At 38.8% G+C, this 13,552-nt stretch overlaps 1 protein-coding gene across 2 annotated transcripts in view; it reads right to left on the bottom strand.

The window, feature by feature from the left end:
• LOC129842747 (zinc finger protein 660-like) overlaps window positions 1–11,006 on the bottom strand; it is a 35,010-nt gene extending 24,004 nt beyond the window's left edge. Inside the window, exons 1-2 of one of the 2 annotated variants that reach the window (XM_055911377.1) lie at window positions 10,256–11,006; window positions 303–3,611 (exon numbers count right to left, since the gene is read on the bottom strand). In XM_055911377.1, coding sequence (XP_055767352.1) covers window positions 2,650–3,611; window positions 10,256–10,601 — 1,308 coding nt within the window. In that variant the 5' untranslated portion in view covers window positions 10,602–11,006 and the 3' untranslated portion in view covers window positions 303–2,649. Of the gene's footprint in view, window positions 1–302; window positions 3,612–10,255 lie in introns of those variants that run through there. The other variant, XM_055911378.1, reaches the window with a different exon arrangement.
• Between the last annotated feature and the right edge of the window lie 2,546 nt (window positions 11,007–13,552).

Here is a 13,552-nt window from a genome sequence, read left to right as displayed (position 1 = left end):
ATCCTATTCTACTGTATCTTAGTCTATGTATTACTCATCTCATATGTATATACTGTATTCTATCCTATTCTACTGTATCTTAGTCTATGTATTACTCATCTCATATGTATATACTGTATTCTATCCTATTCTACTGTAGCTTAGTCTATGTATTACTCATCTCATATGTATATACTGTATTCTATCCTATTCTACTGTGTCTGTCTATGTATTACTCATCTCATATGTATATACTGTATTCCTTAACAAATACTAAAAGGGACCAAGAATCTGTTGATTGGTCAGTCATTGGGTTCATTTGTTGAAATCAAATCAAGATTTATTTATACAGCACATTTTAGACATGGATGCAACACAATGGCTTCACAGAAAAAAAAAAGAAAAAAATAATGAAATATTTAGTACACAACAAACAGAAGACTAACAACTGAAAGACTAATGAGCAGCCTAAGGAAATGCCATTGATTAAAATATGAATTGGATGCAATATCCAACCCAAAATATAAGCTTGTTTTTTAGGAGGGGCTCTGAAAGACACTATGGGGTGTCCAATGAAAGTTGACTAGTAACAACAACTGGGACCTAAAAGACACCCACCATGAGACCCACTAAATCTGCCCAAGAAGAGGCAAACAAAAGAAAAACCCACACCAAACTTAAAAGACAGGAAGCAAACCAAAAAGGTGGAGCAACTAAAGGTGTTGACTCTCCACATCTATCAAGACAACTGGAATACTGGGCCAGACACTCTTAAATAGAACCTGGACCAGCTCAGGTGAAACACCTTCCCACTAACGAGATGGACAAGCCAGCACAGGTGTAACACATACTGACTAACGAGGTGACACCAATCAGTGCTCCCAAGACACATTTCAGTTGAACGCATTCAGTTGTACAATCAATCAAATGTATTTATAAAGCCCTTCTCACATCAGCTGATATCTCAAAGTGCTGTACAGAAACCCAGCCTAAAACCCCTGACAGCAAGCAATGCAGGTGTAGAAGCACGGTGGCTCGGAAAAACTCCCTAGAAAGACAAGAACCTAGGAAGAAACCTAGAGAGGAATCAGGCTCTGAGGGGTGGCCAGTCCTCTTCTGGCTGTGCCGGGTGGAGGTTATAACAGAACATGGCCAAGATGTTCAAATGTTCATAGATGACCAGCAGGGTGAAATAATAATCATAGTGGTTGTCAAGGGTGCAACAGGTCAGCACCTCAGGAGTAAATGTCAGTTAGCTTTTCATAGCCAACCATTCAGAGTATCTCTACAACTTCCATTTCACATAATCATCTACAATGCTTCACCTTCTACAATATAAACATGGTGTCTACTGGCTGTCAACAATTAAAAACAAGAAAAAACACGTTCTTCTAAATAATAATATACAATCGTATTATTTTTTTAATCATTTTTCTTTCCATAGAATCCTAAAACTCACTAGCTTCTAGAACTCTCGTCTTCCTAAAACTCACTAGCTTCTAGAACTCTCGTCCCCTTGGAACGAGCCCAAACAAAACTCAAATCAAATTGTATTAGTCACATGCGCAGATACAACACTGGAACTCTTACTTACGAGCCCCAAACAGTGCAGTTAAAAAATACAGAAAATAATAAGAGATAAAACTAATATCCAACACAGAAAAACGTGTCAGAATAAATTGTGACCATGGTAACTCACTGGCTAAATGCAAAACACAAACCTATTTGACTGCCCACCCTTGAGATAATCAGCAACCAAGTTGTCCTTACCACGGACATGTCTGATTTCAAGAGGAAACTCCTGCGATATCCATAGTAACTTTCCACCTCACTGCGGAGCTTCTCTCTCTTTTCAGGGTTCACTAGATAGGCATGTTGTTGGATATAAAAGCAGGGTAACAATGTCAATATAATTGTACCCAAAAATGTCAAGTTGGTTGCATGAATAACTATGATTACTAAATGTTACATAATATGAAATATCAAAACCAAATGTTCACCCCTTTGTTAATATGTATTGGCAATAATTAACTTAATGGTGAGGCATGGAATAATAAAACATGTATCTTTTGTCAGGCTGGATGTTTGAAATAATTATGATTGCTATTATGAAATTATAGGTGTATTCTGGAGTGATGTCAGATTGTTAATAAAATTGATTATAGGTGTATCGGCTGCAAGTACGTTGAAATTAAGCAGTTTAAGTCATTGGAAAAAAATCGACCCGAAAATACATCTTTTCAACTTTCACTTTCAACTACAACGGAACATATACTGGACAGAACATATATTGGACGTCAGGCATAGTCTTATTTTCAACGTCTTTTGAATGAGATTTTGATAAATGGGAATAGTGCAATGTCAAAACACAGTTTTAACGTGTCCAAATCAATAACCAATATGCAGAAATAGTTTGAAGTGTTGCATTTTGATTCAAGTGGGTCACCAACATGGTAAGTGTAACACAGCTCTTTTATGTTAGTCACTTTTTGATAAATCACATAAATAATACTCTTTCAATTCAGAGCCTGGATTTTTCCTCTTTTTCCCTAAAATCAATTGAACAAACGCTTAGGGTTCTACATTGTGACATCATTAAAATACTCCTTCTACAATGTTAAAACATTCTACATTGTGACATCATTTCATTGATATCATGAAACAACTTCTTCATGTATGCATTTTCTGATGTTTGATCAGACACCTTTTATCAGAGTATCTCTTGTCACATTGATCACAGCTATAAGATTTCTCTCCTGTGTGTGTTCTCTGGTGCCTAATCAGTTGACTAGAATCAGTAAAACTCTTCCCACACTGATCACAGCTGTAAGGTTTCTCTCCTGTGTGTGTTCTCTGGTGCCTAATCAGTTGACTAGAATCATTAAAACTCTTCCCACATTGATCACAGCTATGAGGTTTATCTCCTGTGTGTGTTCTCTGGTGTGTAGTCAGATAGCTAGATGTAGTAAAACTCTTCCCACATTGACCACAGCTATAAGGTTTCTCTCCTGTGTGAGTTCTCCGGTGTGATTTCAGGGTTTGTAGCTGAATAAAACTCTTGCCACATTGATCACAGCCATAAGGTCTATCTCCTGTGTGTATTCTCTGGTGTCTAGTTAGATCGCTAGATGCAGTAAAACTCTTCCCACATTGATCACAGCTATAAGGTTTCTCTCCTGTGTGTGTTCTCTGGTGTGTAGTTAGATTACCAGATGCAGTAAAACTCTTCCTACAGTGATCACAGCTATATGGTTTCTCTCCTGTGTGTGTTCTATGGTGGGATTTCAGGGAGCTTGACTGAGTAAAACTCTTCCCAAATTGATCACATGTATAAGATTTCTCTCCTGTGTGTACTCGCTGGTGTACAGTTAGATAGCTAGATCTAGTAAAACTCTTCCCACATTGATCACAACTATAAGGTTTCTCTCCTGTGTGTATTCTCTGGTGTATTATAAGTTCTGATGAAGATTTGCAACATTTCCCACAGTCAGAGCAGAAATGAGATTTCTTCCCTGTGGGTCTCTGCTGGTGTTTCTTGAGGTGTTTTGATGTGGAGAGACTCTTCTCTGCCTCGTCAGCATCATGATGTTGTTGAGGCTCCCCAGAGGATCCACGATAGTCCCGTCTCTCTCCTGTGTGAATGACAATGTCAGACAGAAGGTTAAAGGCCCACAACAGCAGAAATCCACTGTTAATTTGAGGTAAAAGGTGATACCCATGAAGTTGTACAACAATTGACGCCTGTTAAATTATTTGACAATGTATTCTGAATGGGGGAAAACTCAGGGGAGTAACCTCCATGTCCAGGTTGCTTATGAGTGCATTTCACACTACTTTAGATTATAATTGTAATGCTCGTTTGAATGCCCTGCTTAATATAACGTTTGTGTCATCACAAATCAACCGCTTTGTACTTAAAAAACACTTCAACAAGTAAAATGCTCTTTGGCTTTTCCATCAACCTGACAATGAGGGTTTGTACACTGTTTGCCAAATTGGCCCATAACTTCACCTAACAACAAATATACCTGTAATGAACAAAGAAGCACTTTGGTTGTTATTGCAGCCTAGCATAGTGTACTCTAGGACCCAAAACAATATCACACCTACTGTAGGACCCATAACAATATCACACCTACTGTAGGACCCATAACTTCACCTAACAATAACAGACCTACTGTAGGACCCATAACTTCACCTAACAACAACATAGACCTACTGTAGGACCCATAACTTCACCTAACAATAACATAGACCTACTGTAGGACCCATAACAATAACATAGACCTACTGTAGGACCCATAACTTCACCTAACAACAACATAGACCTACTGTAGGACCTATAACTTCACCTAACAACAACATAGACCTACTGTAGGACCCATAACTTCACCTAACAACATAGACCTACTGTAGGACCCATAACTTCACCTAACAACAACATAGACCTACTGTAGGACCAATAACTTCACCTAACAACAACACAGACCTACTGTAGGACCCATAACAATAACATAGACCTACTGTAGGACCCATAACTTCACCTAACAATAACATAGACCTACTGTAGAACCCATAACTTCCGCTAACAACAACATAGACCTACTGTAGGACCCATAACTTCACCTAACAACAACATAGACCTACTGTAGGACCCATAACTTCACCTAACATAGACCTACTGTAGGACCTATAACTTCACCTAACAATAACATAGACCTACTGTAGGACCCATAACTTCACCTAACAACAACATAGACCTACTGTAGGACCCATAACTTCACCTAACAATAACATAGACCTACTGTAGGACCCATAACTTCACCTAACAACAACATAGACCTACTGTAGGACCAATAACTTCACCTAACAACATAGACCTACTGTAGGACCTATAACTTCACCTAACAACAACATAGACCTACTGTAGGACCCATAACTCCACCTAACAACAACATAGACCTACTGTAGGACCCATAACTTCACCTAACAACAACATAGACCTACTGTAGGACCCATAACTTCACCTAACAACAACATAGACCTACTGTAGGACCCATAACTTCACCTAACAGCAACATAGACCTCGGACTATAAATCATTTAATATTTCAGGTGAAACATGGACAATAAAATGTCTGTCATGACATTTCATAACCTGATCACCAGATAATTTTGTGAATAATCCCACTAGGCTACTCTGTAACGTGTTGTCATTCTAAATGTCCTGAATAAGAAAATAGCTCTGTGTGTTGTACAATAGCCTATCCATCAAGGAACAGTTCTCTACACATTATGAGCTAAGTATCTCAGTGTCCAGACAGACTAACGAGACCCTACTGTAAATCAAGCAGACAATAACATTATAAACATCAATTTGTTGGGGATGTTGGATCCAACGTGGAGCACGGCACAACTGTCTTGACCAGAGTAATGAATGAAGAAGCACTTTGGTTGTTGTTGCATGTCGTGATGTTTGTCATGTGACTGTCATTCAAAAAATGATTTCCTGGATCACTTGATGATAGTTGAACATGTGACTAACTAAACAGCTACAGTATTAAGAATTATGTGTAATTATTGAAAAACCACGTTAATTTCTTATGGCTGCAGCCCGACGCCGGTACACTTATGACAACAGCCACTTCAAGTGCAGGGCGCGAAATTCAAAATATATATTTTTTAAATATTTAACTTTCACACATTAACAAGTCCAATACAGCATTTGAAAGATAAACATCTTGTGAATCCAGCCAACATGTCCGATTTTTAAAATGTTTTACAGCGAAAACACCACGTATATTTATGTTAGCTCACCACCAAATACAATAAAGGACAGACATTTTTCACAGCACAGGTAGCATGCACAAAGCCAACCTAACTAACCAAGAACCAACCAAACTAACCAAGAACCAACTTCACCAGATGACAGTCTTATAACATGTTATACAATAAATCTATGTTTTGTTAAAAAAATGTGCATATTTGAGCTATAAATCAGTTTTACATTGCAGCTACCATCACAGCTACCGTCGGAAATAGCACCGAAGCAGCCAGAGTAATTACAGACACCAACGTCAAATACCTAAATACTCATCATAAAACATTTCTGAAAAATATATGGTGTACAGCAAATGAAAGACCGGCATCTTGTGATTCCAGCCAATATTTCCGATTTATTAATTGTTTTACAGCGAAAACACAATATAGCATTATATTAGCTTACCACAATAGCCAGAAACACAAGCCATTCCCCAGGAGCGAAAGTTAGCGATCGTAACAAACCAGCAAAAGATATATAATTTGACTAACCTTGATAAGCTTCATCAGATGACAGTCCTATAACATCAGGTTATACATACACTTATGTTTTGTTCGAAAATGTGCATATTTAGAGCTGAAATCAGTGGTTACACATTGTGCTAACGTAGCATATTTTTCCCAGAACGTCCGGATATTTTTCTGACTCTCACATATTCTGACCAAATAACTATTTATAAACATGACTAAAAAATACATGTTGTATAGGAAATGATAGATACACTAGTTCTTAATGCAATCGCAGTGTTAGAATTCTAAAAATAACTTCATTATGACATAAGGCTTACGTTATGGCGAGACAGTGCCCAAAACCTGGGCGCAAAACGAATAGTACACAGTTCGACAGATATATGAAATAGCATCATAAAATGGGTCCTACTTTTGATGAGCTTCCATCAGAATGTTGTACAAGAGGTCCTTTGTCAAGAACAATCGTTGTTTGGATTTAGAACGTCCTTTTTCCCTCTTGAACTAGCAAGCACACTAGCCAAGCGGCGCGAATCTCTCCATGTCAACAAACGGAAGAGAACGGAACACGGCAAAACTCCCGAAAAAAAATCAATAATCTAATAAAACTATATTGAAAAAACATACTTCACGATGATATTGTGACATGTATCAAATAAAATCAAAGCCGGAGATAGTAGTCGCCTATAACGACAGCTTTCAAGAAGACAATTCCAGGTCCATCCTCTCGCTTTCCAGAAAACAGGAAATGGGTCACACGTCATTCCAAGAGGATTTATTCCACCTCAGACCAAGATAATCACCCCATTTCTTCTCTCACTGCCTCTTGACATCTAGTGGAAGGTGTATGACGTGCATGTATACTAATACGTATCATGCCCATTTATAGGCAGGACCTAGAACAGAGACCTCGATTTCAGAAATCTCACTTCCTGACAGGAAGTGTGCTGCAGAATGAGTTCTGTTTCACTCAGAGAAATAATTCAAATGGTTTTAGAAACTAGAGTGTTTTCTATCCATAGTAATAATAATATGCATATTGTACGAGCAAGAATTGAGTACGAGGCCGTTTGAAATGGGCACCTTTATCCAAGTTACTCAATACTGCCCCTGCAGCCATGAAGTTAATACCGCTCTTCACCGACCCAGGAAGGGGTGGGGCCAATCAGGTGTTGTACCTCGTTTCCCTCCTTCAAGAAACAGTAATTATAGTCAAAGTTACACTTCCTTTCAGTCGGTCAACTTTGGTACAACATACTATGGAGAAATAGATTCATTTCCCATGCCGACCCAAACGGATACTAAATTAAACGACCCCTGGCAGACCACCCAGACCTGACCCTGCAAGATGCGTCAGTTGTCAATTTATTCATTTTTTTTGTTTGAAACACTCCTGTCAATGTTGAGTAAGGACGCACACCTGATTACACATATAGATGTAGGACTAGTTTACCTGGCCTGAGTGCAAATGAAGGCCTATAAATGTGCCCATTTGGGGATGTCTGATAGTATTTCTGATTGTCTTAACGCTGCACCACTAATGAGTTGTGGAGCTTCTCCAACTAATTTTTTCTTCACCTCAAACAGCAGGTAAACAAAGTCTTATTAGAATCCACTACAAATGACAATAGTTGCTCAAAGTATTTGTAAATTATTTCCAGCTCTCGCCCTTTCGATAACCACCCAGCATTAAAGGGTAAAATGTAATGCTCTGATCCAGTGGAAATGTTATAAAATACCTGATTACTTCTTATTCTTTGCACAAATAGACGACAGCTGTGTCTGTCCAGAACTCACTGGCGCGGGAAACTGAGGGCCCAGAATATTTTGTACAATGTTGCAAGTTTTGGAGGACCCAGTTGATAGTTGATAGAATGTTTCAAGTTCGTTGTTGACAGGCCATGTGCAGCCAATGGGATTTATAGGATATTTATTTTTAAAATCGGGATATTTTCTACCTGCAGGCTGCAAATGTTTTTGTTTGTTGGTTTCATGTAGGCTATTTTTACATAGTTGGCAATGGCAATAAAAGTTACTTTTAGATTTGTATAATTTTCATTTAGATAGAATGTAGATTAATCACAGATAATGATGTTGAGATAAAGACTATTATAATTATTATTACTATTATAAATTAAATGAAACTGTTCCAGTAAAATGTGAATATGAAAATCCTAACTGGCACCAGATCAGTAGAAATGGTCAGATAAATTGGCACTCCAAATGGAAAAGGTTGCTGACTGCTGGTGTAGCCTATTACCAGAAACTATAGGAGCATAACGACTGCTGGTGTAGCCTATTACCAGAAAATATAGGAGCATAACATCAGAATTTACGAAGGCAAGCAGCAGCGGGAGGAGTAGGCTAAGGAAGAGGTTTTTCTGATGGTTATCTTGTTTCAGAGGGGTGTCATCAATAGCCCATAATGACAAAGTGAAAACAGGTCAAAAACAGAAATAACTTATTTACATAAGTATTCAGACCCTTTGCTATGAGACTCAAAATTGCTTTCAGGTGCATCTTGTTTCCATTAATCATCCTTGAGATGTATCTACAACTTGTTCAGAGTCCACCCGTGGTAAATTAAATTGATTGGATATGATTTGAAAGGCACACACCTGTCTATATAAGGTCCCACAGTTGACAGTGCGTGTCAGAGAAAAAACCAAGCAATGAGGTCTAAGGAATTGTCCGTAGAGCTCCAAGACAGGATTATGTCGAGACAGAGATCTGGGGAAGGGTACCACAAAAATTCTGCAGCATTGAAGGTCCCCAAGAACACAGTGACCTCCATCATTTTTAAATGGAATACGCTTCCTAGAGCTCGTCACCTGGCCAAACTGAGCGATTGGGGGAGAAGGGCCTTGGTCACTGAGCGATTGGGGGAGAAGGGCCTTGGTCAGGGAGGTGACCAAAAACCTGATGGTCACTCTGACAGCGCTCTAGAGTTCCTCTGTGGAGATGGGAGAACTTTTCAGAAGGACAACCATCTCTGCAGCACTCCAACAATCAGGCCTTTATGGTAGATTGGCCAGACGGAAACCACTCCTCAGGAAAAGACACATGACAGCATGCTTGTAGTTTGACAAAAGGAACCCAAAGTATGGATGGAATGGAAAAGGTTGCCGACTGCTGGTGTAGCTTATTACCAGAAACTATAGGAGCATAACATCAGAATTTACGAAGGCCAGCAGCAGCGGGAGGAGGAAGAGTTTCTTTCTGATGGTTAGGCTATCTTGATCTCTGGCTCCCGAGTCATTTGTGTGTCTTAATTATTTAATCAAACATCGTGCTTAAAGCATCAGACCAGTTCAGTACATATAGTTGTGTCTATATATGGAAAAATACACGTTATAACATTTCTACCAATCGGTTGGTAGAAAGAAAAGACGACTCTTGGTTGACCCAAGATTTTTTTAGTTGGGGTCCTAGTGCATTCATTAAGTTCAGACCGCTTCCCTTTTAGACATTTTGTTAAGTTACTTATTATAACTTAGATTTTTTTTAAAGAATTAAATGAGAATGTTAAATGTTTTAGAAATTCTTGAGACTGAATTAAATCAATAAATCATGTTGAGGATATAGTGTTAGTTTATATTTACTGATAAACATCGGAATAAAAAAATGCTTATATTTTGGGTTCTGATGGGGTACGACAGTTGAACTAAGCTCATGAGACATTTGTAAGTGATTTCTTCAAGAAACAATGGGTACATATCATTAATGTATAAGTCCCAAAATGGATGTAACAACTGCTGATTGCCCCTTTAAGACTACATATTGGGCTAATCTAATAGGAGATATTGAGGACTACAGTATTTCAGGCATTGTCATTGGATGCATTTGATCAATTGTTAACGTTTTGTTGATGGTCCACTCTTGATGTTCTACACGTTACAGTGTAGCTTCAGCCATTCCTACAGAACAACATTACAGTGTAGAACCCCTTTACTGCATATTGTTTCAACGACTACAGAGACGGTACTTACTGGGGTTAAACGGATCTCCAACCTCCTCTTCTTCCTCCAATGTGACAGTAATCTCCTCCTCCTCTTTCACACCAAAAACTACATCCTCCTCTTTCACATCCATCTCATCTTCTTTTACTGTAACATCCTCCTCCTCTTTCACTCTGAACGCGTCTTCCTCCTCTTTCACTGAAACGTCTTTCTCTTCTTCTTTCACTGTAACACCCTCATCCTCTACTTCTTGTTTTACTGTGATATCCTTCTCTTCCTTCTCCTCTTTCACGACAATGTTCAGCCCCAGAGCTTCTTTCTCCGTCCAGCAGACCACCTCTTCTTTAACAAGAGTGGAGTAGTTTAGGGAGCACATGGTCGGGGGTGTTAGCTAGCTAGCTATCATTAGCGACTAGGCTAGTGCTAACTTAACCAGCGAACTACTATAGCTGACTAATACAAAATAACGTAATATTCAATTAAATAGGTTAACAAGTAGATACGACCTAAGTGTGTCGAAAACACAGTAGCTAATATACACCGAAAGCGTATAAATAGCTTGAATCTTTCGGCTATCTTGGCTAGCTAACTACCGAGGTGGTTGACGAGCTGTTTATGAAGAACCGTCCCCTAGATTATACGTCACGCTGGCAGCGTCGCCTGAAAGACGCACATCGCCGTCTGCTGACTGGAGGGGAAACGCAGTTGAGGATCATATTTTATTTTCAGACAAAGATTATTTTAAATGGATTTAATTAAATAATACCATTATATTGAGACATACAAAGACTGCTCCTACATGGTGTAATAATAAATCATGTAGACATAGCTATTATATTGAGACATACAAATACAGGAATGTGTTGATATATTAGTGCGAATAAAAAATGGTTACTACAGCACATTTAAGGCAGTTTCGTTAAGTTATACTAAATCTAAATAATTAGCTAGCTACTTTAGGTCTATACTGCTCCTACATGGTGTAACAATACATCGTGTAGATGTATATAATGAACAGACTAGGTCTATACTGCTCCTACATGGTGCAACAATACATCATGTAGATGTATATAATGAACAGACTAGGTCTATACTGCTCCTACATGGTGTAACAATACATCATATAGATGTATATAATGAACAGACTAGGTCTATACTGCTCCTACATGGTGTAACAATACATCATGTAGATGTATATAATGAACAGACTATGTCTATACTGCTGCTACATTTTTGTATTATTATGTGTTATTTATTTCTCCTTTATTTAACCAGGTCGGCCAGTTGAGAACAAGTTCTCATTTTACAACTGCAACCTGGCCAAGATAAAACAAAGCAGTTCGACACATACAACAACACAAAGTTACACATGGAGTAAAACAAACATACAGTCAATAATACAGTAGAAAAATAAGTCTATATACAATGTGAGCAAGTGAGGTGAGATAAGGGAGGTAAAGGCAAATAAAAGGCCATGGTGGCGAATATAAATACAATATAGCAAGTAAAACACTGGAATGGTAGATTTGCAGTGGAAGAATGTGCAAAGTAGAGATAGAAATAATGGAGTGCAAAGGAGCTAAATAAATAAATAAATACAGTAGGGAAAGAGATAGTTGTTTGGGCTAAATTATAGATGGGCTATGTACAGGTGCAGTAATCTGTGAGCTGCTCTGACAGCTGGTGCTTAAAGCTAGTGAGGGAGATAAGTGTTTCCAGTTTCAGAGATTTTTGTAGCTCGTTCGTATTAATGCAGATATTATGGACATTTTATTTAAAACATGTAATTAAACTATAATTGTAGCTCCTTTAATTTAGACCCAAAATGTATTTGCTATGTGTGCTATTGCCCGGCTATTAAAAGTAACAGGCAACTTTTTGAGACTCAGCCTCAGAAATGTTTTGGTCACATGGAGTCAAGTGGTCACTAGATGTCTACGGTGCCAAAGAGAATTATAGTTGAATTATAGTTAACACTGCATCACAGTGTTAGAGGTGTCACTATAGACCCGAGTGGTGCAGCAGTCTAAGGTACTGCATGGCAGTGTTAGAGGTGTCACTATAGACCCGAGTGGTGCAGCAGTCTAAGGTACTGCATCGCAGTGTTAGAGGCGTTACTATAGACCCGAGTGGTGCAGCAGTCTAAGGTACTAGATCACAGTGTTAGAGGCGTCACTATAGACCCGAGTGGTGCAGCGGTCTAAGGTACTGCATGGCAGTGCTAGAGGCGTCACTAGAGGCGTCACCCGGGTTCGATCCCGGGCTGTACCACAACCTGCCGTGATCGGGAGTTCCATAGGGCGGCACACAATTGGCCAAGCGTCGCCCGGTGTTTCCAACTACACATTGGTGCAGCTGGCTTCCGGGTTAAGCGGGCGGGTGTTAAGAAGCGCGGTTTGACGGGTCATGTTTCAGAGGACGCATGACTCAACCTTCGCCTCCTGAGCCCATTGGGGAGTTGCAGCGATGAGACAAGATCCACATTGGGGAGTTGCAGCGATGAGACAAGATCCACATTGGGGAGAAAAAACGGGGGTAAAATGATAAAAAATGTTTAAAAAATGACAACAAACAAAGGTTGCATTCCAACGTGGCAATAAACAGCAGGCAAAGTGACCAGGACAAAATGAACTCAAACGTTTTACCATTTTACCCTCCATTTACAACAACGTCACCGAGCACCATCACTGTCTTTCCTTCGTGGATCTCCTGCATGTTTACATATCTGGCATTACTCATCTCATATGTATATACTGTATTCTATCCTATTCTACTGTATCTTAGTCTATGCATTACTCATCTCATATGTATATACTGTATTCTATCCTATTCTACTGTATCTTAGTCTATGCCCCTCTGACATCACTCGTCCATATTTTTATATATTCTTATTCCTTTACTTAGATTTGTGTGTATTAGGTATTTGTTGTGAGCTAGGAACACAAGCATTGAGTTAGATATTACTGCACTGTTGGAGCTAGAAACACAAGCATTAATTTAGATATTACTGCACTGTTGGAGCTAGGAACACAAGCATTAAGTTAGATACTACAGCACTGTTGGAGCTATGAACACAAGCATTTAGTTAGATATTACTGCACTGTCAGAACTAGAAACACAAGTATTTGGTTAGATATTACTGCACTGTTGGAGCTATGAACACAAACATTTAGTTAGATATTACTGCACTGTCAGAACTAGAAACACAAGTATTTGGTTAGATATTACTGCACTGTTGGAGCTATGAACACAAACATTTAGTTAGATATAACTGTTGGAAACACCCCATCTCTTTACATTTACTCTCTCTACATTGCTTATTTATAT

This window comes from Salvelinus fontinalis, unplaced genomic scaffold (genome assembly GCF_029448725.1).
Source record: "Salvelinus fontinalis isolate EN_2023a unplaced genomic scaffold, ASM2944872v1 scaffold_0064, whole genome shotgun sequence".
Lineage (NCBI taxonomy): Eukaryota > Metazoa > Chordata > Actinopteri > Salmoniformes > Salmonidae > Salvelinus > Salvelinus fontinalis.
This window is presented reverse-complemented; position numbering and strand designations above follow the sequence as displayed.